The following is a 27,707-nucleotide window of genomic DNA, read 5'->3' as shown; positions in this document are numbered from 1 at the left end:
TTTTCTTCTTCCTTCCGACACTGGTGCGTCCCCGTCCCCCCTCCCCCCACGGAGACGTGCCACCTCCTCTTGGAAACTGTAATAAGCCATCTTCTCAGTAGCTGGATCTGTTGGCCTCAGAAAATAATAATAAAACCTATGAAAACACCGCGGTTCTTCTAGCGGGAGAGGAGACCCCGTGTCCGGAGCACCGCCCCCTGGACCCCGGTGGGGACTGGTGGTCCATTTTGCGGCCCCATGCTCAGTCTCCTCTGCGGTTTCCTTCCTTGCCTGGGTCGTGGAAGACCCTTTGGGCAGCCCCTCGAATAGGAAAGGCATTGAAACGTGGGCTTGTCCTTTACTTGGGTCATAAAATTTGAGTTTATTACCCAAAGTATAAACACACGCCCCAAGTCACATCATCACCCAGTCCAGTGACCGTCTGGCACACGGAGCTGGTCTCCCGAGAGCCGAGACTGACTCATCTCGGTCTCCTCCCCCAGCGCCAGGCCCAGAGCCACCCCAGCGCAGTGATGGCCACTTGGCAGAACAGAACCGAGCGCGGACGATCGGATCGTGGCCGGCGGGAACCACGATTCGGTCCCTCAGGACTCCGCAGAGCTACGAAGTCTTCAAACCGAAAGCTAGCTGGTGTCTGAGGAAAGGGAAAAAGAAAAAACGCTGGGCTCGTCCGGGATTTGAACCCGGGACCTCTCGCACCCAAAGCGAGAATCATACCCCTAGACCAACGAGCCGGTGTTACAGTGGCTCCTGGTGCCTGTCCTTGGAGGCCTGAGACCGCGGCTCCGCCCTCGGATCCCGGGCTGAGAATCCGCAGCCAGATCCTGTGGATGGTTTTGGTTTCGATTCGAGAAGGAGAGGAGGAGGCGCAGCGCGGCCGGAATCTCCGGGTGAGGGGGCTCCCGCGCGCTCTGGCCCCCGGGCCGCGGAGCCAGATCCCCGCCCCGCCCCCATCCCCCCACCCCCACCCCCACCCCCGGCCACGAGGGCCACCCAGTCCGCAGCAGCTAGAGGAGGGGGAGGGACCGTGCTGCTGGGCGAATGTGGTCTCCCATGGTGGACCCCAGGACAGAAATTTCACCCAACATGCGACACGAGGAGAATGAGACTCGGCCACCTCCCATCCGGCCGGTCCGGGGTGACCCTCGAGCTTCTCCTGGTCCCTCCTGGTCTGGGCTCGGCCGCAGGAAACCCTCACGGATCTGGAACCTGATGTAGGGGTCAGAACTGGGGGCAGTGCTCACTTCTCCCCGAAGGGCAGCTGCTCCAAATTTTAGTACGAGCAAGGGGTCCACATCCCCCTACTCCACCCCCACCCTCCGGGGAAGGAAGGTCTCCCGGCTTGTCCCGGAGGCGAGGCCGTCAACCCTTCCCGATCGGCTTAATGCTGCTGCTGCTGCTGCTAAGTCGCTTCACTCGTGTCCGACTCTGTGCGACCCCATAAACGGCAGCCCACCCCCGTCCCTGGGATCCTTCAGGCAAGAATACTGGAGTGAATTGCCATGCTACCTCTCCTGAAAGGGGCTGAGAGTTTGAAAATGAGAAATCGCCGGTGATTGGAACCCGGCACCTGCCACACCCTAACGGAGGGAGGCGATGTGCGCGGGATTCAGAGTGCGTCTCTACTAGTTTTAGGTTCAGCGAAGTTCAGGAGAACTGTAGCTCCTCCTTCCGCAACAGCCCGGCTAGCTCAGTCGGTAGAGCATGAGACTCTTAATCTCAGGGTCGTGGGTTCGAGCCCCACGTTGGGCGCAGCTTTTGCGCCTAGGGCTTTACAGCTAAACCAAAGTGATTTTAGAGAGCGACAAGGTCCATATAAACTAATCCTCTTCCCACGGGGCTTCTTTCTGAGTTCGAAGTTGCTAGACCAGGGAGACTGGCATACTGAGTCTCAGCAGAGCATCTTGTTTCATCTTTGTTTCATTATATGTGTTTTGGAATTTAAAAGCTGAAACTGTAAGTTTCAGCACACGGAGAAATCCTTTTCTAGGAACTTAAAAAAAATTTTTTTTTAATTTGGCTGCAGTAGGTCTTAGTTACCGCACGCGGGATCTTCCTCTAGGAATTTTCTTGCAATTCCTGAGATCCAGGCAAGGCCAAGAATTGTCCCCAAAACTAGGACTGGAACCCACTTTCTTATGAGATCAGTCTCAGTTCTACATACTGAACGACAGCAACAAGAGGAGACTAGGAGATGGATTTTCAGCTAACTCTGGCCCTGCACCGGGACCTACACGGTGCTCCGTCTGTATCCAGGGGCGATCCCCAGCCAGGAGCCTCGCCTCCTCATACCCTGTGTGTCCCCACCGGCATCCGCTGCGCTTTCCTCCCTCCTGGGGGAGATGAGCAGGGAAGGGAGCCCCTCATCTCCTTTCTAAAGTAGAAAGCTGGAAGTCGTGGGACACCTCAGATAGAGGTGAGGTCCTCCACTCCCCAAGAAGCAGCAGTGAGGATGTGACTTCCTTTCTGAGAGTGAGACAGGGGAGCTGGAAAGCTTAGCGATGCCACTCCTGAGGCTCTCAGGATGTTGGGTCATCTGGGGATCTAGGTTCCAAGGTGGGGGTAAGAGAGGGGCAGGAGAGGGCTTGGGGAGGTGCCTGCCAGGTCGTGTCTCTCTTGGTGGCTGGATTGGGGCACCCTACTCACCCAAAAGAGAGGGACCCGACTGTACTCATCAGAGTTCTGTTATAGTCTGTCTTTCTGGGAGAAGTTAGGGAGAGATTATGATTGATTGTAAAGAACTGGCTCCCACAATGAAGCCGGAGAGATAAATTTAAAAACTAGCCCATTTGTCTATCCTGTGTCCTCCTCTCCCTTACAGATGCCTCCTCAGAATGTTCCCTTCACTAACCGATTACACAAAAATCCCTGTCTCAGCTTTTCTAGGAAATACGTCCTAAAATAGTTGTGTCCTAAAATATGTCCTAAAACAGTCTAAGAATGAATTGTTATGGAACCAAACTTGAGTCGGCTCAGCCTCGTGCAGTAAAGCCAATCTACTGGTGCTGAGTCGTGGTGAAGGAGTTTATTACAGACTCCAAGCAAGAAGTCCAGGCAGCTAGTGCTCAGAAGGCTCAAACTCCAGAGAGGGTTTTCAGGGAAAGGTTTTAAAGACAAGGTGAGGGATGGGAGTCGTGGGGTGGGTGTTCAGCTCATGAACATTGTGGGGAACTAAGATCCCACATACCGAGCCGGACACCCATCACTTCACAAAATTACCTTTTGTGTATGTGTGTGTGTGTTGAGAACACTTAAGGTCTACATTTAACAATTTCAGGTATACAATAAGGTATTATTAACTATAGTTGCCATGCTGTACATCAGATCTCCACAACTTATTCATCTTATAATTAAAACTTTGTATCTTTGTAACAACCTCTTCCCATTACTCCCACCCTCCCCCCACCAACAAATGGGTTTATTGACTGCTGCCTGGACCCTGGTTTGGTAATGAATTTGGACTTGAGCTCCTTGCCAGTGGAAAATGGGATACTGGTAACGCCTGACATGCAGCAGCACTGTGATTAAGCCGCCTATCACGTGGTTGATTATGATGAAGTGCCAACAGAAGCAGGTGCCCTGGGGGACCACGTGGCTGCTGCACTTGACTCTTGCAGCAGTAGAGGTGACCACAAGGACTGTGATGTGGGAAGGACTCCCCTGGGGGCGCCTGTTTGTTTGAAGAAAGAAAATGACAAGATCAGGCCTTTAAACTTTCAGCCTAAGTCACGCCCAGAGATCCAGGGATATTTTCTGTCAGCCATAGAATAATCGTATAGCTGCAGGGCTGACATTGCTGAAAATCAGACACATAACTGAATGATGTATATTGCGGAATGACACTGTAAGTTGAGTTCACAGCCTCGAGAGATCTTTTCTGTGAAAGGAAGGGCGTTGATTACGAAGGAGTGGAGCCAAAGCCTGGGGAAGTTTAGGTGGTCTTGGACTAAGCTGAGCTCTTGAACCCCTGAGTCACTTGGAGTCTCCCTTGCCAGTGAAAACAGACTGTTCTGGTATCTGGGGAAAGTAGCTTTCCTCTGTTTGAATATACCACAATAATCTCACCTGGAGTGGTTGTCTTGCAAGGGGAGGAGAGTTCTCCTCAAAGCCCACACCAGCCAGCCTTGTTACCCTCTAACGCTGGTTGTCCCATAACTACAGTTAGATCAGCACGCTGCAGGAGCAAGTACAAAGGCTCGCCTGGGAGGAACTCATTCATATGCCCAAAGAATGATGCTGGCAGAAAACTAGGGAATGTGTGTGGGAATGGATCTGAGGATGTTAGGATAAAGAGGACGGGATGTGATTTTTGGATCTAGTGAAGTTATTGTTCTGGGCGTACATTCCAGCAAGCCTGTGTTTATTTCTTAATTTTTTTTAGCAGACAGATCTTTTATTAAATGACAGAGGATAATACACTCCTGAAACATGAGAGCAGGTTGACTGCAAAGGAGTGGCTAAAGCCTGTGTTTAAATGTTATTCATGCAGCTGAATGTTTCTTGGTTGGTTGGCTAAGGACTGAACACAGTGGTGGCCTGTGTTTAAGGGGATTAGAATTCAAGAATGTCCCTGGCATCATGTAAAGAAAGGAACTCAGACTCTGCAAGATAGAAATGCTTCAATGAGTCTGTCATATTTGATGAGCACACCCACCACCCCACTGAGAGGGCCCTGAGGACACTCCCTTCCATAAGTCAGGGAGAGACGTCAGTGAGGGAAACACTGGCAGCTTGGATAGCTCTGTGGTCACTGTTCTCTGCAGGCCACATATGATGGTGGGAGATGCTGCATTGAGATGAAGTTCCTGATTTGAGAAGGGATGACTGGACCCCAGGTGCCTGGGAAAGTAGAAGAAGTAAGCCCAGAGCTGGAGGATCAGAAGAATCTCGTTCATGGTCTTTAAAAGGAAAAGAAAACTATGTGCATATATACCATATATATATAGTCGCTTCAGTTATATACGACTCCTTGTGACCCTATGGACTTTGCTTTTACTTTATTTTTTAAAATTTTTATCAAATATATTATCATATAATTTCTTTTTTTGTTTCATATATGATATTATACATGTTTCAATGCCATTCTCCCAAATCATCCCACCCTCTCCCTCTCCCACAGAGTCCAAAAGACTGTTCTAGACATCTGTGTCTCTTTTGCTGTCTCGCATACAGGGTTATCGTTACCATCTTTCTAAATTCCATATATATGCATTAGTATACTGTATTGGTGTTTTTCTTTCTGGCTTACTTCACTCTGTATAATAGGCTCCAGTTTCATCCACCTCATTAGAACTGATTCAAATGTATTCTTTTTAATGGCTGAGTAATATTCCATGGTGTATATGGACCACAGCTTTCTTATCCATTCATCTGCTGATGGACATCTGGGTTGCTTCCATGTCCTGGCTATTATAAACAGTGCTGCAATGAACACTGGGGTACACGTGTCTCTTTCAATTCTGGTTTCCTCAGTGTGTATGCCCAACAGTGGGATTGCTGGGTCATAAGGCAATGGCACCCCACTCCACTACTCTTGCCTGGAAAATCCCATGGATTGAGAAGCCTGGTGGGCTACAGTCCATGGGGTCGCTAAGGGTCACACACGACTGAGCGACTTCACTTTCACTTTTCACTTTCATGCATTGGAGAAAGAAATGGCAACCTACTCCAGTGTTCTTGCCTGGAGAATCCCAGGGATGGGGGAGCCTGGTGGGCTGCCGTCTATGGGGTCGCACAGAGTCGGACACGACTGAAGTGACTTAGCAGCAGCAGCAGCAGCAGCAAGGCAGTTCTATTTACAGTTTTTTAAGGAATCTCCACACTGCTCTCCATAGTGGCTGTACTAGTTTGCATTCCCACCAACAGAGTTAGAGGGTTCCCTTTTCTCCACACCCTCTCCAGCATTTATTGTCTGTAGACTTTTGGATAGCAGCCATTCTGACCGGTGTGAGATGGTACATCATTGGGGTTTTGATTTGCATTTGTCTGATAATAAGTGATGTTGAGCATCTTTTCAAGTGTTTGTTAGCCATCTGTATGTCTTCTTTGGAGAAATGTCTGTTTAGTTCTTTGGCCCATTTTTTGATTGGGTCGTTTATTTTTCTGGAATTGAGCTGCAGGAGTTGCTTGTATATTTTTGAGATTAGTTCTTTGTCAGTTGCTTCATTTGCTATTATTTTCTCCCATTCTGAAGGCTGTCTTTTCACCTTGCTTAGAGTTTCCTTTGTTGTACAGAAGCCTTTAATTTTAATTAGGTCCCATTTGTTTATTTTTGCTTTTATTTCCAACATTCTGGGAGGTGGGTCTGACCTCCCTATGGACTTTGTGATGCTATGGACCACCATGGGAAGAATACTGGAGTGGGTTGCCATTCCTGTCTCCAGGGGATCTTCCCAACCCAGGGATCAAACCCATATTTCCTGCAGCTTCTGCATTGCAGGAGGATTCTTTACCACTGAGTCACTGGGGAAGCCCATGAGATATAGCAATTCAGTTCAGCCGCTCAGTCATGTCCAACACTTTGCGACCCCATGGACTGCAGCACACCAGGCTTCCCTATTCATCATCATCTCCCGGAGCTTGCTCAAACTCATGTCCATCAAGTTGGTGATGCCATCCAACCATCTCATCCTCTGTCATCCCCTTCTCCTCCTGCCTTCACTCTTTCCCAGCATCAGGGTCTTTTCCAGTGAGTTAGTTCTTTGTATCAGGTGGCCAAAGTATTGCAGCTTCAGCTTCAGCATCAGTCCTTCCAATGAATATTCAGGACTGATTTCCTTTCAGATGGACTGGTTTGATCTCCTTGCAGTCCAAGGGACTCTCAAGAGTCTTCTCCAACACCACAGTTCAAAAGCATCAATTCTTCAGTGCTCAGCTTTCTTCATGGTCCAACACTCACATCCATAAATGACTACTGGAAAAAACACAGCTTTGACTATACGGACCTTTGACGGCAAAGTAATGTCTTTGCATCTATATATATGACAAAGCCTCAGCGATCATCTCCTCTGTGGGTATGTAGTAGAGGAGGTTTCTAATTTTACTCTCCACCATGCCCTGAAATTTGGGAGATTTTTACCTTGAGGATGAAGGCATATATTGCATGGATTTAAAAGAGAGAAAACTTCATCATGGACTATTTCAAGCAAGAACTAAAGCAGAGAAAAATAGTATAATGTGTTCAGTTAAGACATTATCACCTCATAGAAAAACTTGTTTTGTGTATACCTTGATCCAGTCCATTATCTTTTTTTCCAGCTTTACTGAGATATAACTGACAAATAAAAATGATGTATATTGAAGGTGTACAATGACGGTTTGATATATACATTTACATCGTAAAATATTTACAACAGTGAAGTTAATTAACACATTCATCACCTCACATATTACCTGATGTGTGTGATGAAAACGCTTAAGATCTCTCTTTGCAAATTTCATGTATACAGTACAATACTATTAACTGTAGTCACTACCCAGCCCACTATTTTAAAGCACATTGGCTGTCACATAATTTAATCTCTAAATAACTGGCTGTGTTTATAAAAAATAGACTTTTTTAAAATATAAGTAACCACAATACAATTAATACATCTAGAAAAATGAATAATTATTTCTATATCAAGTAGAAGGGACGGTTGTTAAAATAATGTAAAGAATGCAAGCACTCTTCTGACATCTGAAAACGTGCATGTTTTTATGGGAGACTCGTTCAGGGTGGCGGCTGGCTGAGTAACCCCCTGGGGGGCCTTAATTTCCCACTCGGGTAGTAGACAGCCGGCTTCATTTAACTTTTATCCCCCCTGCTCTAGAAGGTTTAAAATACAACTTTTTTTTTTTTTTCCCCTTTTACCCCGGGTGGGACTCGAACCCACAATCCCTGGCTTAGGAGGCCAATGCCTTATCCATTAGGCCACCGGGGCTGATGAAAAACCTTCTTCGACAGTCTTAGACCAGCCTCTCTCTCACCTTCCCGCGGTTCTGTACAGCGTCCCGGCTCCAGCTTGGCTTGATTTTGGTCCTGCTGACAACCATATGCGACCGGTGCATTCGCTCAGATCCCGCCCGCCCCCGAGCATCCCGGGACCCCAGGGAGACTGCGCATGCGCGAAGGAAACTGCTCAAAGACCCAAGGTAGCAGTTAGCTCCGCTGTCTTGACTGGGATACTATCCTCGCTTAGGGTACACAAGGTCTGGGCATCAAATCCCGGACGAGCTCTTTCCCCCTTCTTTTAGGAGAATCTACGTCCCGTGAGAACTAGCATCAAGAAGGAGTTCACTAGGCAAAATGTGGGCGCGAAGGGGAGAGAGGGCACAGCCCGGAGCTTGGGGAAAGCGTCGGTCACGGCCTTCATTCTCCTCTCCACGTTGCTTCTTAGACCAAGAGTGTTTCCTAGTCCCAAATCTACGCGGTTTTTAGCAGAGCCCAGTGGTCTTAGGTCTTTGTCCTAAGGACCCTCCGTCATGGCTCTGTATATGCCCACCTAGCTCAGTGTGTAGAGTGTGGAACTGTAATATCAGAGAGCCCGGCGTTTACTCTCCTATCAGAAGATTGGTATTCTTTCCCCTCTCGAAGATATTTGTCATTGTGGTTCCCAGAAGTGGGGTCGGGGGAGGCGCGAGCGGAATTAGATGAAGGCAGTCAAAAGGTACAAACTTCCAGCTGTAAGGAAGTACTGAGGTACAGTGTACAACATAATAAAGATAATTAACACTGCTGTGTTAGAAGAGCTCATCTTTAGAGTTAAGAGAGTAAACCCCGAGTTTTCATCACAAGGATGATGGATGGTCACTAAACCATGATTGTAATAATGATTGTGATGTATGTGAATTGAATCATTATGTTGTACACCTTAAACTTATACAGTGCTGTATGTCAATTACATCTCAGTAAAAGTGGGGGAAATAATTAAAATGTTTATCTTAGTGAAATTTCTCTTCTTTTTATTTATGAGTCCTTAGCAAACCACTGAAACATCACGAAACTGATAAAGGAGACAGTGACACTCCCCATGACCTCAAGATTACTTGCGCCCTCCATTGGGGTACAGGCTCAGCTGCCATTCCCCCACCGTCCTCCCTGGGGGGAGAAGGTCCCATCGCCTTGGTCATTCCACTTAGCCAGAAATTCCTTAGCCAGAACTTGGTTCCTCAGGGACAGTCATTTTTTCTGGGTAAAATGATGGCTCAATCCTGGGCATATTCTTTACATTAAAATTTTAAATATACATTCACACTAATCGACTCTTGAGAGTCCCTTGGACTGCAAGGAGATCCAACCAGTCCATTCTAAAGGAGCTCAGCCTTGGGTGTTCTTTGGAAGGAATGATCCTAAAGCTGAAATTCCAGTACTTTGGCCACCTCATGCAAAGAGTTGACTCACTGGAAAAAACTCTGATGCTGGGAGGGATTGAGGGAAGGAGAAGAAGGGAACGACAGAGGATGAGATGGCTGGATGGCATCACTGACTCGATGGACGTGAGTCTGAGTGAACTCCGGGAGTTGGTGATGGACAGGGAGGCCTGGCGTGCTGCAATTCATGGGGTCGCAAAGAGTCGGACACGACTGAGCGATTGAACTGAACTGAACTGAACCATTTAAGGGTATATTCACTGCAAGAAATCGAAATTACCTATTATAATTAAAAAAAAATTTTTAGTGTTTAAATATGTGCGTAACATTATATTTGCCATTTTGACCATTTTTAGTGTACATTTTAGTGGCATCAGTTACATTTACCGTATTGCGCAACCACCATCACTTCTATCTATTTCCAAAACTTTTTCATCACAATAATCTTTTATATTTTTAAATGCCCCCGACCCCTTGAGGGTGGGCCACCCCGCAAAAGTCCAACCCCTCATCTGTCGCAGTTCTAGTCATCTGAACTGTATTCATGCAGCCAGTCGCCCCTGGGCTCCTGGGACTCATGGCCGGGGTTCCAGGGTCAGCAGTCCGCCCGGGTTTGATCAGCGTGGGTCTCCCCACAGCGCCCAAAGGTTCACCTTGGGGTTCCAAGTCTCTTAGCAGCAGGGATGCATCTGAGGGGCAGGAGGGAGTGTGGCTGACAGCCCGAGGGTCCTAGGCTTGCGTAAGGAGCAGTTGGGAGGCACGGAAAATTTTAAATCTAAGGAGGAAAACTGAACGCTGCAACGACCACGAAGGGACTCGAACCCTCAATCTTCTGATCCGGAATCAGACGCCTTATCCATTAGGCCACGCGGCCTTGCGAAGGATGGTCTCTCAGCTTTTCTCATAAACCTTTTGCAAGCGCCTGCGTAGTGCCGCCCCTAAGTGCGCGTGCGCACACTGGCCCGGCGCCTGGCCCCCGGGGCTCCTGGTGAGCCGGGCTCTGAGCCCGCAGCTGGGCGGCGCGACTGAGCACCGCTGAGGTGGCCGTGCAACTCAGAGTTCGAGCCCGCGTGACGCTGCCCAAGCCCCTCCTGTCCCCAGGGTTCCTGATCTCTTCTCCCACAGCCCCAGGCCCACGCTGAGGCGGGGCTGCCCGCTGCTCCCGCAGGCCCTTTGCTTCCCCTATCGCAGCACCACTAAACCTGCCGTCCAACCCCGTCCGCGGCCCCAGCGTGCGGTGCAGGTGGGGTGGGGGTGCTGGGAGGGTGCTGTGGACCCTGGACTTCCCCTTCCCAGGACATCCAGCGCCGCCCAGCCCACGTGGGGCTTTCTTAGCCCCGTCTTCCCCCGGTGGGCCCAGCCTCCGAAGTGCCCGGCGCTTCATACATCATCTCGCTTATTGTCCTAGTTCCCTGCGTGCGGGCGCTATTCACGTGTCCAGCGATCACCACGTTTATTCCATGCCAGCCGAGCCTCCTGTGTTATCGCGCCGTTTTTAGGAGAGGAAACCGAGGGGTGGACGGGGTCACTGGCGGTGCTGGTGTGCGGCCCCCCACTGTCAGCAGTCCTGGGTGGCCACAGGCGCGGTCAGACCTGCAGGCAGAGCCGGCGCCTCAGGGAGCTGCGGATCTCCAGACAGGCCTTGCGGCGGTCATCACAGTCGGGACCCAGCACGTCCAGCTCACACACCTGCCGATTGACCTGTGTGGACCACACTCAGCCTGTGTCCAGGACGGCCAGGTTCCCCACGCCCGCGCCCAGCCTGGCACTCAGTGTATTGTGAGGCCTGGAGTTTCAAGTGCTGCCTTGACATCTTTGGGGCTCACAGGCCCCCTCGGTTTCCCTGCTCTTGTTAGATGTGCCCCCCACCCAGCAGGGAAGGCCCCTCTCGCGGCTAGTTCCCCCACCAACCAGATCAGATGCCCTCCACCCCCTCTCTCATCCTGAAGGGCTTCAGTTCCCTGCCAACCTGTGAAATTAGTCCAACAAGTACCCCACATCCTGCATGTACAGGGCCTGTGTCTGCAGCCCCTGCTGGTTCTCTCTGCTCCCCAGGGCAACCCCGAATGGCCTGTGGGGCCCAAGGTGGCCTTGTCCCCCAGCTGTGAGCACATGTGGCTAATAACTGCTGGCCGTGGCTCTGTCCAGTGCCCAGTGTTGTGTGTTCAACTATCTATGTTTCTGAGGGCAAAGGACTTCCTCCCTCAGCAAAAGGATGACTAGGAGGTGAGCAGAACACCGGAGCTGAGAAGAAGGCTGAGTCCAGTCCCTCTCCCCAGGCCACCCCCACTACCCCCCAACTCACCTCAGTCATCAGCTCCAGGAGGTCTGCCTTGGGGTCAGCTCTGAGGACCTCCACCAGCGTCTGGATAAAGTCTGAGCCCTTCTCATCCCGATAGGCCACACAGCCTAGGCCAGGGGTCCAGGACCAGAAGGTCACAATTGGTCCCCTCCCAGTTGCCTTCCAGTCCCCAGGGGCCTTTTGTTAGTGGAAGAGGGGGCAAGCACACAGGACCCCAGGGTTTGGGGTAGGGAGCAGCGCCTTCTTGCTTCTGGATTAAGTTGTTGCTCAAGGTTTGTGGAGTGAGTATACCATGGACTCGATGTCTAAGAAACATTTACTGTGAACCCACTACATGGACCTCATGGACCTTACAACCTAGACGAGAGGAGTCAAGTCAAGTGCTTAGCAGAGCCAGCCCTCAGTTTGAGCTCTCCATGTTACTATTGTCACAAAAAATAAATATGGAAGAAAGATGGCTTAACTGCAATGGGGCTGCACCCCAACAGCCAAGCCCCAGATGTCCCTAATGCCACTTCAGATCTCTGGCCAGGAGGTTGGGCTCTGTGTAACTGGGTTTCATGATGACCTTACCTTCAGCAGCTGCATAGACCATCAGCACATCTGCTTGGTTAGGGCTCCCTGGAGTGGGGCCCCTGGAGGACCTGCCTGCAAGAGGGACCGACACCTTTTACCCAGCATCCCAGGACTCCACCTTCCCCGAGGGCCCCCTCAGGTCCGGCTCAAGGGCACACAAAGCAGTAGAAAGAGTGCAGGTCAGGAAAGACAGATCCGGTTTCAAATCTCAGCCTTGCCACTTACCAGCTGTGTGACCTGAGAAGAGCTATTTTCCCTTCCTGTCTCCAGGGCTGTTTCGGGCTCAAGCAGGGGGAAAAACTCTCGATTTTCAAAGGTCCTTACCCTTTAGGAAGGTTTCCCTTCCTGTCCTCTTGGCAAAGAGAGGAGAGAGGTGGCAGCAGGATCCCAGCTCAAAGCCCCAGAAATGCCCTCTGGCAGCTTCCCCACCAGCCCTACCCAAGCCCTCCGGTAGGCAGACCCACCTTGCACATCAGTACAGACGTGGAGGACATCGGCCTGGGAGGGGGTGGCTGGTGGTGCCCGCAGCCAGCGTCTGAACCAGGGGAGAGCTGCAGGTCCCACGCCCGCATCCCTGTGCCCTGGGGATGGAGGGGACAGTCAGGTCCTTTCACTCAGAAGACACCCCAGGGTGCTTCCAGGGTTCTAGCCCCCAACCCCCAGAGCTTCTGGGCCAGCCTGCCAGGCCGGAAACACTCAGAACACTAAATGACACGTGCTGAGGGTGAAGGCTCAGGTTCATGGACATGACCTCTAGGAGAGGCTGGGAGGCGGGCAGGAGAAGGGGAGTGCTCGGGCTTTCTGGAGGAGGTGAACAACAAGTCCTGAGAGGCTGAGCGCAGGATGAGGAGAGGAAGGGCAGCAGGAGGCAGGCCTCCAGGGCGGGCCCGGGGCCTGCTCACCCCCACGGCAAGCCTGAAGCAGGAAGATCTTGGGGCGGCCCCGCAGCGCCCCGCAGTGGCTCAGCTCCTGCACAAGCACCTCCAGCTGCCTCTCTTGCCCGTCAGCCCCCAGGAGCTGCCCCTGAGGCCCCCCGTGGGCCATGAGGGCCACAAGGGCACAGCTCACGGGGCCCCTGTGGGCGTCCAGCCGCTTCCGGAACTGGGCCATCTCCTCCTGGAAAGTCTGGGAGTGGGGCATGAGATCAGGCCTGGGCCAGTGTCATGGCCTCCCTAGTACCTGGTGTCCCCTTCCTGGGTGGTTTCTGTAGCCCTCAGCCCACACTACCTCCCACCTCCTGCCAGCCTCAGGCCCAGGGAGAGTAAGACCTTTTTTTAACCAACCCCCCTGCTGCAAAGCCTGGCATGGCCTCATTGGAGGTGATGTGGATCCAGCTTCCTGCAGCTGGTTCTCCGATCACCACGGAGAAATTGCACCAAAAAGTTAAGGGCCATGAGGGGAGAGCAGTGAGCTGACAGCTGTCTGGGAAGGAACGAGAGACCCTCCCAGGAAAAGCCTGAGGGTCCATCTAGAGCCTTGAGCAGGGGCCGGCGTGAGAGGTGGCAGCGGCCCGGGAGACTGGACTTGCAGGAGCAGGGAAGTGGGTTCGCATAGATGCATGCATGCAACAGGGAGGCTGGGGGTGCATTTCTGCCCACAATTGGTAAGAGGCCCCGGACAGAGTCCCCAGGGTCTGGGTGGGGGGTACCCTTCCTTCAGAGGACCTTCAGAGGTTCTGGGCTTCCCCTCACCTGGGCTGTAGGGTCTGTCCTCAGGGTGGTCTCGAAGCCCAGGGCCTGGCACAAGCCCCCCAGCGCCTCCACATCGTGCTGGGCCCCCAGCCGGCCCTGGGTCACAGCCAGGAGGAGGGCGGCCCTGGCCCCGGACAGGTCATACTGAGCGCTGGGGCCGGGCTCTGGCTACAGACAGGGCTAAGTGGGTTCAATGCAGTCGGAGGACCTCCCGGCTCCTTGCCCCAGCCCAGGTCTCCCCGTGCCTCCATCCCATTCAGAACTCCTGCCATGTGGTTGGACCCCTGCCCTGCCTCCTCACCTCGGGCCCCCAGGGCTCCACGTTCCCTAGGCATAGTGCCCCCCGCAAGGAGCTCCGAAGCACTGGGCAGTAGGCAGCCCCTGCGGACTCTTCAGCTGTCCTGGAGAAGACCTAGGGGCAGAGGACTCTTCAGGTGGCCACTCTGTGGGGGTGCAGTTATGGGGGTGCCCTGGCTCCAGGGAACAGCTTGGCCAGGCTCTTTGGGATCCCCTGCCAGAATGGAGGGAGGAGACAGGAAAGAAAGGGAAGGCCCGAGGGAGGTCCTAGTCAAGCTCAGGGTCACAGAATTCCAAGACATGGATGGCCACAGGGAGACAGTGGCCGAGCCATTAGGCACGCTGCTCCCTGGCCCGGCACCGAGGTGGGGTGCTCCCAGAGTGGGTCAGGGCCCACCCGGGAAGGCCCGTGGGGTGGGCGCCACCTAAGGAGAACTGTGGAGCAGAGCTGGGGCCCACCCTCACCTCTGGGGTCAGCCAATGACCACCCACTGCCCAGTGAGAACTTTGGGCCTCAAGACCAGACCTGATTCCCAGGGACCCACATGTCTGATGGGACCGTCATGGCTGGGTGAGTGTGAACAGGGGTGGATGGGAATTCAAGCACCCACCCTTGGGTGATGAGGGGCACAGCTGATGCCTGGAGGGTCTGTGCCAGGCTGGGATGACAGGGTGGGGGGGGGGCAGGACTCCAAGCAGAGGAGCAGCCTGGGCAAAGGCACAGAGCTGAGCAGATGCTGGAAAACCTGGGGTGCCCTCAGTGGGTTGAGGACAGGCATGGGAGGGGATGGGCAGTGAGGCTTAGAGGCTGACGCCCATGTGTAGACAAGCCTTATTGTGGCATGAGTGGGGGTAATGGATTCAGGTGGGGATGAGATCGGGCCTCAGCCAGGGTCACAGCCTCCCCAGTACCTGGAGGCCCTCCCTCTGGGTGGTTTCTCTGGCCCCCTAGAGAACACATCGGCGCCGTCGTACCCCTCCCGGGACGCCCCTCCTGGGCCTTCACCTCCGTTAGCAGCTGCAGCAGTGACCAGTGAGGACGGCAGCCGCAGAGCTCGCCCAGGCTGGCGAGGAAGGCCCCAGGCTCGGGGACAGCTGGGTGGAGAAGCAGCAGCACACGGGCCTGGAGGGAGGGTCTCGGCCCTCCTGCCCACCCCACCCCCACTCTGTTCGGCCCCCCACCCGGGGGCTCGGCCGGCCCACTCACCCCCGGGAGCGCTGGAGAGCAGCAGGAAGACCTTGGGGCGGCCCCACAGGGCCTTGCAGCGGCTCAGCTCCCGGACCAGCTGCTGCGACTGCCTCAGCTGCCAGGGGCGGGCCACCAAGGCCACGAAAGCACAGCCCACCGAGCCCCCATGGGCATCCAGCTGCTCCCGGAACCTCGTCAGCTCCCCACGGAAGCCCTGGGGCAGAAGCGAGTGCCAGCCTGAGTGCAGGGAGGCCCCAGGCGGGGCTGAGGGCAGAGGTTGGGGGAGTGGGGGCAGGTGAGGGCTCACCTGGACGGAGGCCTCCTGCCTCCGGCAGCTCTCAAAGCCCAGGGTCTGGAACACACCCTCCAGGAGAGCGGCCGTAGAGGCTGACACCTCAGGGCTGCAGAGGGCCAGGGCCACCCTTGGGTCTTTCACGCTGTACTTACCCTGGGGAGGCAAGGCCAGAGCTGGGCCGGGGTGAGGCTCAACCCGGAGGCAGCGAGGGGCTAGGCCAGACAGCACCTACCTTTCTTCCCAGGCTCTCCTGAGCATCAGCCACCTGTGAGGCCACCTGCAGGGTCCCAGCCACCAAGAAAGCCATGGGGATGATGTCGGGGCTTCCTTCGAACAGCTTCAGTGCCAATGCTCTGGGTCCCAGGGCCTGGCCTCTCTCCGAGTCTTATCCCATCAGCTCTGTTTATGAGAAGAGTTGGACTCTGCCCCCTGCCCTGGAACCCTGGGTCCTGGACACCCCAAGGCCCTGGTCTGTTCCCTGGCTCCCATTGGCTACTTCCTGCCTGGCACTAACACACCCCCACCTGCACCAGGAGCCTGTGCCCAGTCTATTCTTAGCTTCTGGCCCACCTGCTATCTGATCTCGTTACACTCCAGTGTCTCCCTTCTGAGCCGCCACCAGCACCGAAAAAATTCATGCCCTGCCCCCGCCACCCACCACCCCTACTCACTCATTCAGGGCACGTATAGGACCCTGCCCACACAGCAACTGCCAGCCTGGGGGCATGGGGAGCAGCGAAGGCACCGCCCCAGAGGCAGGAACCCCTGGCTGGACTCTTCTCTCCAGGGAGAGCCCCGCAGCTTCATTGGGGAAATGGGGTCCGTCCAGCAACCTTGGGATGAAGCCTGGGTTACATGGGGCCAGAGAGGCTGGCGCACAGACTGGGGGACAACACATCTTGTCTCGGCTCACCCCCACTGTCTTGCAGGTGGCCCCAAGGCCACCACCTGCTGAACTGGAAAGGACTTGGCAAGGTAGAAGGTGATCTCAGCACACACCCACCAGCTCCGCAGGGGCCCAGGCCCGGGCCAGGCAGGGGAGGGTCAGATGTGAAAGTCTGCTTGGTGTCCATTTCATCTCAGCAGTACTCCCTCCCTAGGGTCCAGCACAGGGTCCAGGCAAGAGCACGAGCCCCTGCCCTGGCCAGTCACGGGCTCCAAGTTGTCTCATTTCAAGGGACAGAGCGCGGGCCCCAGTGAAAACCCCGGCCCCCAGTTAGCCGCCCACTCTCCTGCGGGGTAGGGAAGGGTGTGTCGGCTGTCCCACTGTGAGCTGTCCTCAGGCCGGGGCAGGCGCTGGCTGACACGGGGACGCCCCCGAGGCTCACGGCAGCCCCTGGAGCCCAGGCCACCCAGAAGCTGAGACGGTGGCCCCACCCAATGACGGTCCAGCACCAGATGCTACAGAACCACCAGGTCAGGAGGCCCAGGATGAATTCCAGGCCCCTCCACCCCCCACTCCCAGCAGCCACCAAAAGAACAGGAGAAGCTTGGAGAAAGTTTCCATGTTTATTCTCATCTTTCTGCTGCCCTTCTAAGGCCAGCTGGGCCAGCTCGTTGGGAGGGCCTGTGGTCAGTCCCTGTGAATGCCCTTCTGCAGGGACTGCAATGCCTCAGGAGTCAGCAACAGCGTGCCGACAGAGCACTAGCATGAAGTACCGTAAACCCCGAGATTCGAGGGGGTGGGGGGCAGTGGAGGCAGCCAGCCTCGGCCGGCCCTGTTCTTCGTCTGCACAGTTGGCCTCTGTCCCTGGAGCCCACGCCGCCCTCCCCAGCTGGTGGAGGGTGACTCTCGGGAACTCAGCTGGGGGCAGGTTGGCTGAGAGCAGAGGCGGGCAGCTTCTGGGCCGCTGGGACAGGCCAGAGAGGCCAGTGCCTGGACATGGAAAGGGGTGGAGGCCAGCAAGCCTCTGAACCCAGGATCCACTTCTTCACAGGTGTGGGCCGACCCCTCCCCTGACCCCCGACCCCAGCAGCACCCTGAGGCTTAGCCTCCCTCCCACAGGAAGTCACAGGATGGCAGGACAGAAGGCCTGGCCCATGGACCCAGCCCAGAGGCTGGGAGCAAAGAGCCACGGGGCCAAGCAGGGCTGAAGAGGGCTCTGGGATGGGGACTCCAGGCCCTGCCCGAGTCCTGACTTCCCTGTGTGCCAGCCTCTCCCCCGTGCTCAGGCCACCCGCCTGCAACGTGCTGGGGCTCCAGGAAACGAGGGGCAAGAAAAACCTTGGAGCATTAGAAGTCTGGCAGTGAGGTCACGGAGGACTCCATGCCCCGAGGCGTCAGCCAGGGTCCCAGGAGGGCAGGGCCGCCGGTTCCGTGAGCGGGAAGCCACACTGAGATGGTGGATTCGGGTGGGTAGGTCCCGCTCCCGTCCTCAGCCCACAGGCTGGGCCATCTTGGCGTGCAGGCTCTGGTGGGCGATGAGGTGGGCGCGCTGCTTGAAGCTCTTGTCGCACTCACCGCAGCCGAAGGGCCGCTCGCCCGTGTGCACGCGCCGGTGGTCCAGCAGGTAGGAGCGCAGTGAAAAGCTCTTGCCGCAGTCGCTGCAGCCAAAGGGCTTCTCGCCCGTGTGGATGCGCTGGTGGTCAGCCAGGTAGGCGCTGCGGCTGAAGCTCTTGCCGCACTGGGTGCAGGAGAAGGGCTTCTGGCCCGTGTGCACGCCCTGGTGGCGCACCAGGTCCGAGGAGCTGCGGAAACTCTTGTCGCACTCCTGGCACTTGTGCGGCTTCTCGCCCGTGTGCGTGCGCTGGTGGCGCGCCAGGTCGGAGCCCCAGCGGAAGCGCTTGCCGCACTGGCCGCAGCTGTGCGGCTTCTCGGCCGCCAGGTCCCGGAGCTGCCGCCGGTGCGTGGGCGGCCGGCCCCGCCGCGCCCCCACCACCCGCCCCCGGGGCGCCCCCGGCCGGGCCCCACCCTCCCAGGCCTCGGCCTCCTCCGGCCTCCAGGATGCGGTCTCGTTGCCAGCAGCCTGGTCCGGGAGCGCCGTCACCACCTCCTCCAGCCGGGACTTCTCACTGTGGCTCCTGTGCCCCAAACCTGCAAGGGGTAGTAGGCAGCCTCCTAAGTGCCATGCGGTTCCGGGGCCACAGAGGAGAGGAGCGGGAACGGGGCTCCGGGCTAGCGCCTGGGCGCTCAGTCTGACAGCCCTGCGCTCCAGAAGACCAGCCTCCATGCAACGGGGACATGAGAACGACGGCAGAGAAACCGTTTGGAGCACCCAAGGGGTTTGCCAGGGTTCCGGAACAGAGGTATTTACTAACTACAGACCTAACCGATCTACCGCACCTTCCACTTACTAACTACAGGCTTAAACAATCTATGCCTGGGATCCCACCCAGAGCCCCGGCTGTGCCCAATGCTTACCCAGGGCAACATTCCGAGAGTTCTCCCTTTTTATGTCCCAGAAGAGATCCCTCTGGGCAGGGTCCAGGGACCCCCATTCTTCCCGGGAGAAATAAAAGGGAATGTCTCCAAATGTCACAGGTCCCTAGAATGAGGTGAGGAAGCCCAGCTCAGAGTTGCCTTGCTCAGGACTCCCCAGGCAGGTATGGGTGGAGATAGGAAGGGCGCTGGGATGGGAACAGGATGGGTCCTGGCAGGAAAAGGATGGATGGAGGAGGCCTTGTGAGAAGGAGAGATCCATTTCAGGGACTCATCAGGGTCAGAGGGGACAAAGGGATGGGTAACTCACCCCAGAGGCAAAGCAGGTATCTGTCGTCTCTCTGGTGCTCCCCTGTTTAAGAGCTGGAAGCTGGGCTGTGGGGAAGAATGGAGCCTCAGAGAGCCTGGCCCAGGCCGGCAGCAAGGGCTCTCACATGCTGTCTTTCTCACACATACACACACACACCACATGCCTTACACACACAGACACCCATGCCACACACACACACACACACACCACACACAGACACACACCATGCACACACCACACACAGACACACACACACAGACACACGCCATGCACACACCACACACACACCATACACCACACACATGCCTTACACACACATGCCACACATAGACACATACCACAGAGACATACACACACCACACACACATGCCTTGCACACACAAAGACACACCATACACACATGCCTTGTACACACACACACCACATGCCTTGCACACACACCCACATACACACACCCTGCCTTGCTGGAACAGAAATACCCTACCTGCTCCCCTTAGGGTAACACCTGAGAAGGACTCAGGCCCCTGACCAGCCACTCTGCCACCTTCAAGCTTACTCACCACCACGGCTGTGCGGCTCCCAGGGTACAGGTGGCCGGCTTCGTGTCCCCGCCCTCCAGGGAGGCCCCTGGGCCTGGGACCCCTGGACTGCAGCCTCAGGTTCCGCCCGCTCTGAGGACACATCCTGTGCAGGAACCACAACACGCTCATCAGCATCGAGACCAGACCGGGGAGACAGAGTTTAATCCCTGGGAAGGAGACACAGGACACATTCCTCAGGAGGCTGGGGGTGGGCAAGGTGGTCAGCACGGAGCCCCCAGGGAGACCAGAAGACACGGGGCAGTGTTATCTCCCCGACCAAGCATGAGGCAAGGACCAGCCTCCAAAGGCCAGAATCAGAAAGCCACTTAGCAAGGGGCCGTGGTGGGAGACCTTCCTGTCAAGGGCAAGACCCCACTCCCAGGCAACACATCAGCATCTCCCCAGATGCCTCCCAAGAACACAAATAAACGTTTGCAGATCCTGTGGAGCCAAAAGCTGCTTTCTCGGAACATGCCTCCTCTGGTCCTGCTGCTGCCCTCCAAAGTCACCAAAAAGAAACCAGATTCACTTGGATGGTATCTTTCAGAAAGGCCACACATTATGACAAGCTCCCGTGGACGCTCCCTCGGCTCTCCGTGTCCTCTCCAACCCCCGCCTCTGACCTATGGAGGACTCATCTCTAGGGAAACAGCCAGCTCTCCTCAGTTCACATGCCATCCAGGTGCCCCCAAGGTGGGGGAGGGGCCCCTCACCTGTGACCAAGCTTTCACTGGCTGCTTCTGCAGGTCCTCCACCAAGGCGACAGCCTCCTCGCCACTGCCTGGACACCGCTGGCACACCCAGTCCTGGACGCCCAGGGGCAGCACGCTCAAGAACTGCTCCAGCACCAGCAGCTCCAGGATCTGCTCCTTGGTGCGCAGCTCAGGCCGTAGCCAGCGGCAGCAGAGCTCCCAGAGCTGGCTGAAGGCCTCGTGGGGCCCGCCTGCATCCCCGTAGCAGAACTGCCGAAAGCGCTGGCGGCACACCTCTGGATCCCCGTGGTCCTCTGGCTGGGCAGGGTCCTGCTCCCAGGAGGAATCTTCTACCTTCACGATCAGAAGCCCTTCTCCCTCCTCAGGGGCTTGGTCCTGAGGCTCTGGGGGGGCTGCCATCGCCCTGGCCTAGGGCTCAGGGCCAGTCAGCCTCAGCCTGGGTCTTCAGTCTCCCAGAGGGTTCCCCAGTGGCAGCGGGGCTGGCATCTGGACAGGCACTCCTGGGGAAAGAGCAAAAGAGTGGGGCGGGGGGCGTGGTATATGAGCAAGCACCGGCCTGGAAGGACGTCCAGGGACTCTAGCTCCAATTCCTCCTGACCCTAGGGCCTTTATAGGCGCTCCTCTGATGTTTAGCTCATGCTTCTCTCTCTCTCTCCTCCCAGTACAGGTGCAAGGCCCCTTATCCTCAGTTCCCAAATCCCAAACTCCCAGGTTTTCACCACCTGGTCTACTGACGTGAGATGAGCATATTTATAATTTCCTTTTATCCCAGGTAATGTAAATGTTCATATGTTGTATGGCAGAAATATTAATGTATTTGTTCAGTTCATAAAAATTCATCAAGCTGAATTCTTTTTTTTTTAGTTCCACCAGTTTATTGCTACCAACCCATCTCCCACAACCCTCATGCACACGTGCTCAGTCACGTAACCCCACGGACTGCAGCCCGCCAGGCTCCTCTGTCCAGGCAAGAATATTGGAGTGGGTTGCCATTTCCTTCTCCCAGGCTGAACTTCTGATGTATTTTCTGTATATGATTCTTCAATTAAAAAAAAAAAATTCTTTTAACTGGGAATTTTGTGGTTGGTTCAGTGGTTAGGACTTGATGCTTTCACTGCTAGGGACTTGAGTTCAATCGCTGGTTGAGGAACTAAGATTCTGCAAACTTTGTGGTGCTTCCAAAAAAAAAATTTTTTTTTAAACTAATGTTTTGATTACTGAGTGTTGTCCCAGATTCTCCTGGTAGTGTTATTGTTATACAATATATGTGCTGTATTATCTTTCTCAATCTGAAAACTTAATTCCAAAAGAGACACCACCTGGAGCCATCCATTATCCATAGATACACATGAACATGACACATACTTATACCTTATTGCAACTCTACACCACAGTGAAACGTGTGTATTTTGGGTTTCTACAATTGCTTTTTTTAAAAGTAATTTTAATTATTTTACTTTTGGCTGCACCGGCTTTTCTCTAGTCGTGGAGACTGGTGGGACTACTTTCTAGTTGCCCTGCGCAGGCTTCTCATTGAACTAGCTTTTCTTGTTGCCCAGCACAGACTCTAGGGCACAGGGGCGACATTGGTTGTGGCACGTGGGCTCAGGAGTTGTGGCTCCGCGGCCTGTGGGGTCTTCCTGGATCGGGGATCCAACCCATGTCTCCTGCACTGGCAGTCGAAGACTCTTGGCCACTGAGCCACCAGGGAAGCCCTTTAATTGCTTTTTTTGTTTCAAGAAAAAAAGTGATTATGAACCATTGTAATAAAAGGAGGGATTTAAACAATACAGTAATACATCAAAGAGAAATTCTTCCTTCCACATTGCAGCTGCTCCCCCATTAACAGTCTGACAGCTGACCTCCCAAATCTTTCCCGGAGCAATTACTGGAAATGTATCCACAGAAATGGGGGGAGGGGGAGGGAGGGGAGTGCTTTGTGCGTGTTTTTACATAAATGAGTTCTTACTGCAACACGGTTTAGTAATCTGCCTTTCTACCTAATAATGCTTCTTCAGCAGCCACTCTAGGAGATCCTGCAGTACGGATATACTCGTTTCTTAATGAGTACCCATCCCAGCTGAGCGAGGCACTCAGATCGTTTCCAATTCTTTTCTACTATACGCGAAGCACGTCCTTTACTTTATTCTCCTACTCCTTACAAAACCCCTGAAAGGTACGCTCTCCACGCTCATCCGCCAGTGACCGAGGAGGAGGCTCCGCTCGGAGAGAGCCAGGGACTCACCAGAGTCGCTCAGCAGGACTCGGCAGTCGGGAGCGCGGACCCGGCCGGAGCCCCGCCAGGGTCCCAGGAGCCTTGCCTGCCCGGAGATGAGAGGCGGAGGGGCGGGCGGCTGAAGCGACGCCCCAGGCTTTCCCCTCCGCACCTCCAAGCGGTGCGCGGCCCCTTCGGCCTAAGCCTCCGGGGGCCGGGCCGGGCCGCCCAGAGACCGGTACTAAAACTAAGGAGCCTGGCGGGCCGCGTCGCCGGTCCCGCCCCTCTCTAGACACACACCGCCCACAACAGCCCAGGCGATCCCAGTTTCCGCCGCCTGCTCTGGGTGCCGGAAGTTCGCGCGGGGCCCGCTGGGAAGCGACATAGCGCACGCGTCGAGGCACGCACTAAGCACTACACTCCCCAGGAGGCCGTTCTCCCACTATACCCGCCTTCTTTCTGACGGATGACCAATGAATGGGCAGAATTCCCAAGGATGGCCAATCAGAAGGCAGTGACCCATGCACAGCCGCACCCATTCCCCCAGTCTGAGGAGACTCGCACAGTCTTCATCTCTCTTGGTTTTTCAGGTTTTTTGGTGCTCCTCTGGCCCCTGAAGGGCGTAAAGGGGAAGCCAAGACTGGCCTGGTGGGCAGATACATGGCTTATCCGAGCTACGAGTGGGACGCCAGCTCCGCCGGAAGGGATGCTCAGGCACGGACTCTTCCGTCAGTCCTCGGCATTTCCCGCTCCAGAGTGGGTCGAGTACTGGGGGGACCGTGGTCCAGGAGCTGGAGCTCGGCACTGGGAGACTCCTTTATAGCTTATAGGGTCCCGCCCAAGCCTTCATCTGCTCTTAGTGGATGCTTGCTGTGAAAGTAGTTCAGTGAGGGGCGGGGGACCTCCGGCGGCGATTCTTTGTCCCTGAGAGTCGACCAGGGTCTCTCAGCCGGACGCGGCCGTCGGCGACGCTCACCCCGAAGGACCCCCGCCCTCTGCCACCGATAGATTTGACTGAAGGACAGCGGGGCTCTCCGGGCTGGGGACAATCTGAAGCAGGGGGGCCGCATCGGAAAAGCTTTGTACATCTGTCCGTGCTTCCACCCTCTTACTCGTTTTGGAGATCTGAGGCTCCAAAATCTTTTTCTGAAGTGGAAAATCCTTTCGTGTCTGGTTGTTGTTTGATTTTGCAAGAATTGCATCCTTAGTGTAGGCAAGAAAATAAACTTGTCAAGGTATCCATATCCACAAAGCTAGCTTCCTCAGTCAGCTCACGTGGCACTCCATCAAAGTGGTTTTTCCTAACCCTATGTAAACAGCTCCTGCCCCCTACCTCCCCCCGCTGTTATGCCTCTGCCCTGCCTTATTTTTCTTCCTAACCTTTATCACTACCTGATGTATCTGTATAATATTTAAATCCATTACTCGACTATAATTTTCACAAGATCAGACTTTTCACTGCTCTACTTCCATCACCTAAAATATTGTGCTCGGCACAATATTTGTTGAATAACTAAAGATAAAAATAACTGAAAGGATATCTGTAAGGTCATTCATAAATAAGCACTATTAATATTTCAGTGTTCTATGAATATTTCTAATATATATCTGGAATCGTTCTATTTAAGTTATGTTTCGTTGGCTCAAAAGTCTATCGAAGGTATGTTTCCAAAGCAGCATTTATAAATAAAATCCATCTTGCAAGCTGCACAGTATTCCAGAGCAGGAAGGTTCCATATTCCAGTTAAAGTCTCTTACTCGTGGACACTTAGGTTGTTTCCATTTTCCCGTATTTGTAGATCTTTACTGCATACACCTTTCTGTATTTGTTCGAACAACTTGCTGGACGGGATGAGCCCAGTCTGTTCAATTGAGACTGATGACGTGGATGTTATTGGGTCCCTCGCCGCCCCCTACTGGCCCCAGTGGAGAACGGCACAGGAGGTTTTTTTGCATTGTGGCCTTAGTGTTCTTCCAACGCCCTCTACTGACAAAGACTAACATCTAATTGGCTGGCGAAGGAGAAACGTCTAAGAATCTGGCTCCATTATCACAAAGAAGGACCAAAGGGGTTTACTGGGGGGGTCTGAGAGACAATAAATTAATAGCCGGCACACCGACCAAATACTCTATTGGGCATTCCTGGTAGTTGGTAAATTATTCGTATGTAGTTATATTGAAGTTGACCATCTTATTGCATTTTCTTTTCCTTCTGATAGTTTTAGTTTATTTTTCTAGCTAGAAAATATAAATATATATTGTAAAGAGTAAAATTTTTCTTTCCATAAAAGTTATATTCATTTCTAGAATTTGTACTTATTATTTTTCTTTGTCGTATAGCATTGTCCAGAACTCCCAAAGTGTTAAAAATCAGGACAGGGACTTCCCTCTGGTTAGGTAAAACTCTGGACTTCCAATGAAGTGAGCCGATGTTCGAGATCCCTGGTCAGGGAACTAGATCCCACATGACACAACTAAGATCCTGGTGCAGCTAAAAATAATAAATGAATGAATAAAAAGAAATAAATATTGAAAAAACTCAGGACAGCAGGCATCATTGGCTTGGGTAATGAAAATACATTTTGTTTGTCTATGATATATATTTCCATGCTTGTATTATGGAGCATCTATTCTCATTTGAAGAAGAACTAGTGGTTCCTCAGTATCAGTTTTCCCTTTCAATAGTAAGTTTTCAGTGGGCATGTGGCCCTTAAAAATAAAGAATATGTATTTCCCAGTCTACTGCATTGAAGTATGGCCATGTATTTGTACTGAAGACAATGATACATGAGCAGATGTGCTGTATGTATCTTACTAGAAAGGGGTTCTATCTTCCTATTCTCTTTTCCCCAACTGCTAGCAGGAATTTGGACATGGGGGCATGGACCATGCAGATGACACTAACCCTATGGGTGTCAAAGCAAGAAGGTGGAAGTGCCTGGATTCCTGATAATTGTGGGTGGATTTATGCCCAGATGATGGTGTAAGAGAGAAACAGATCCTGAGATTAAGCCACTCTTATTCTGGATCTCTATTTTAACCAGAATGTAAACCCTAACTAGCATTACTGCCTACTAAGAGTTTATCCTTGCCTGGGAGATTGCATGCACAGAGGAGCCTGGCAGGCTACAGTCCATGGGATCTCAAAGAGTCGGACACAACTGAGTACACGCATGCACACACAGAGTGCACTTTACGCAGGGTAGCTGATTTCCCCACCTAAAGTCTTTCCCCATCTCAAGCAAATAATGTTCAAATCCTTTGACCTGAGTCTCTCTTCTCACCCAGCCTACTGGAAAATTGACAGTGGTCCTAGTGCCTTTCCTGTCAAACCTAAACCCAAGCTAAAATCAGGTTTTCTTCCAGTCTTTAAAGAAAAATGGTAAAAATACATATTTTTTATTTTTATAATTTCCCTAGGGGATACTGGATATTCAGAATTTCTATGTGATCTTGACTAAATCTTGATATTATGATTTTTCTAGGAAATCATCCCTTTCATCAACAATTTCAGATTTATTAACATGAAGTTGTACATAATATTCCCATTTGGTTAAAATTTTAAAAATCGGCACATATGGTTAAGTCCCACTGCTTGTTTGGGGTCAGTGAGGTGAGATTTTAACGGTGGTGGGGCAGCAGGCTTGGAGGAGTCTAGGTATCTACTGACTTTGTGGATTAGGGCTGCCATGCCAGTCCTGCCATAAGCTATCTCCAGCCCACCTACAGGTGTTGTCTTAAGAAATTCACTTCTGTCTTGTTTAAGATCATCTTTATTTTGGGTCTCTATTATTTGCAGTTGAACTGAATCCTGATTCATTACCTCATAGGGTTGTTATAAAGATTAAATAAATGAGAGAATACACATAGACTACTTAGCCTAATACTAACTTTTAACACAAGGAAACACTCAATAAAGAATGGTTATTCTCAGGGAATTATGCATCACCAGGAGCCTGTCAAACGGTCATGCCACAGGAAAGAGGACTCACGCACGAAAGACAGCAGGAGTTAGGACCTCCCAGGCATCTTTTCCACTTTCCCTGGAAGATTTGAGCCCAGCTTGTTCTGGTCAGTGGCCTGTTGGATCTTAATCATTAGGGCTCACCTGGCGCTTTGTTAGTTGAGAACAGAAAAACTGGCATTAGTTCCAGGAGGTGACAGGCACAAGCCACAGAGTCCTGCCTCTGCAACCCAGGCAGGAAGCCTGCCTGATCACACATCTCTGGATGGCCGAGGAGCATGAGAATGCGGACGCCACGGTAGGACCATCTTCAAGAACGCCCGTTCTCCACCCTTCACACAAGACACCAGGGAGAAATCGCAGGCCACAGCCTCTCTCAAGTCTCACCTTTCTAACCAACCCCCACCCCTCCCTTCCACTACTGGTGTCATTTCAACTCCTGGAACACCAATCTCTTTCTCAGGGCAGGGCTTTTATCCGTTCTGTTTCCTTAGCTTGGAAGGTCCTACCCCCAAAGCCTGAACGTTCCTTCCTGGGAGGGGCCGTCTCCGACAACCAGTACCTAACATCCTCCCTTACTTCACCCGGTTCCTTTCTTTCTGGCATCTGTCACTACTTGAAAGTAATGTATATGTCATTTATACGTTTACACTGCTTGTTAGTCTCCCTTACTAGAGCGGAACCCCTTGAGGGCACGGATCTTGTCTGGCTTTTGCATCGCTTATTCTTCGATATTTAGCAAAGGACCTGGAAGGCACGTTTTCATTTCGTATTTGAAAAATGAAGGAGTGAATGCAGCAAAGCCCGTATTTAACGTTTCCTCGCCCTTTACCATCCACCCCTG

At 53.3% G+C, this 27,707-nt stretch overlaps 2 protein-coding genes and 4 non-coding genes across 10 annotated transcripts; 1 reads left to right on the top strand and 5 right to left on the bottom strand.

Annotated features, from left to right (window-relative positions):
• Positions 1–662: 662 nt before the first annotated feature.
• Positions 663–734, bottom strand: TRNAP-UGG (transfer RNA proline (anticodon UGG)). The gene has a single exon. It is a non-coding gene; the product is annotated as a tRNA-Pro (tRNA).
• A 945-nt stretch (positions 735–1,679) lies between these two features.
• TRNAK-CUU (transfer RNA lysine (anticodon CUU)) lies at positions 1,680–1,752 on the top strand. The gene has a single exon. It is a non-coding gene; the product is annotated as a tRNA-Lys (tRNA).
• A 6,097-nt stretch (positions 1,753–7,849) lies between these two features.
• TRNAR-CCU (transfer RNA arginine (anticodon CCU)) lies at positions 7,850–7,922 on the bottom strand. The gene has a single exon. It is a non-coding gene; the product is annotated as a tRNA-Arg (tRNA).
• Positions 7,923–10,118: 2,196 nt separating this feature from the next.
• Positions 10,119–17,156, bottom strand: LOC133238166 (caspase-14-like). 5 transcript variants are annotated; one of them, XM_061400971.1, is made up of 11 exons: positions 15,934–17,156; positions 15,714–15,854; positions 15,425–15,620; positions 15,224–15,312; positions 14,222–14,332; positions 13,921–14,088; positions 13,132–13,354; positions 12,694–12,810; positions 12,227–12,301; positions 11,657–11,760; positions 10,119–11,052 (listed from the first exon to the last, which is right to left on the bottom strand). In XM_061400971.1, exons 1-11 carry the CDS (start codon positions 16,006–16,008, stop codon positions 10,939–10,941), a joined length of 1,413 nt encoding a protein of 470 aa, XP_061256955.1. In that variant the 5' UTR covers positions 16,009–17,156; the 3' UTR covers positions 10,119–10,938. The 5 variants fall into 5 exon arrangements, with proteins under 5 accessions (XP_061256955.1, XP_061256954.1, XP_061256956.1 ...); XM_061400970.1 differs by having other exon boundaries at positions 15,425–15,854; XM_061400972.1 differs by having other exon boundaries at positions 10,119–10,944; positions 15,425–15,854.
• Positions 10,153–10,225, bottom strand: TRNAR-CCG (transfer RNA arginine (anticodon CCG)). Its single transcript has one exon. It is a non-coding gene; the product is annotated as a tRNA-Arg (tRNA).
• A 40-nt stretch (positions 17,157–17,196) lies between the features above and the next one.
• On the bottom strand, positions 17,197–23,438 carry ZNF213 (zinc finger protein 213). Its single transcript, XM_061400975.1, has 6 exons — positions 22,930–23,438; positions 20,685–21,184; positions 19,951–20,074; positions 19,391–19,455; positions 19,063–19,186; positions 17,197–18,735 (listed from the first exon to the last, which is right to left on the bottom strand). Exons 2-6 carry the CDS (start codon positions 21,081–21,083, stop codon positions 18,077–18,079), a joined length of 1,371 nt encoding a protein of 456 aa, XP_061256959.1. The 5' UTR covers positions 21,084–21,184; positions 22,930–23,438; the 3' UTR covers positions 17,197–18,076.
• Positions 23,439–27,707: the final 4,269 nt, after the last annotated feature.

Source organism: Bos javanicus, chromosome 25, assembly GCF_032452875.1.
Source record: "Bos javanicus breed banteng chromosome 25, ARS-OSU_banteng_1.0, whole genome shotgun sequence".
NCBI lineage: Eukaryota > Metazoa > Chordata > Mammalia > Artiodactyla > Bovidae > Bos > Bos javanicus.
The sequence above is the reverse complement of the archived record's forward strand: the minus strand, read 5'-3'. Positions and strand labels throughout refer to the sequence as shown.

Bases quoted from the DNA above. Each gene is read 5' to 3' on its own strand.
- LOC133238166 (XM_061400970.1), bottom strand. From the start codon at position 16,008: ATGGCTTTCTTGGTGGCTGGGACCCTGCAGGTGGCCTCACAGGTGGCT. The intron at 14,089-14,221 runs GTGAGGAGGCAG...CCCTGTCTGTAG, and splicing joins TGGAGCCCTGGGGGCCCGAG to CCAGAGCCCGGCCCCAGCGC. The intron at 12,302-12,693 runs GTGGGTCTGCCT...TCCCTCTTGCAG, and splicing joins CGTCTGTACTGATGTGCAAG to GCAGGTCCTCCAGGGGCCCC.
- ZNF213 (XM_061400975.1), bottom strand. From the start codon at position 21,083: ATGGCAGCCCCCCCAGAGCCTCAGGACCAAGCCCCTGAGGAGGGAGAA. The intron at 19,456-19,950 runs GTGAGTAAGCTT...TCTTCCCCACAG, and splicing joins GGAGCCGCACAGCCGTGGTG to CCCAGCTTCCAGCTCTTAAA. The intron at 19,187-19,390 runs GTGAGTTACCCA...ACCTCATTCTAG, and splicing joins ATACCTGCTTTGCCTCTGGG to GGACCTGTGACATTTGGAGA.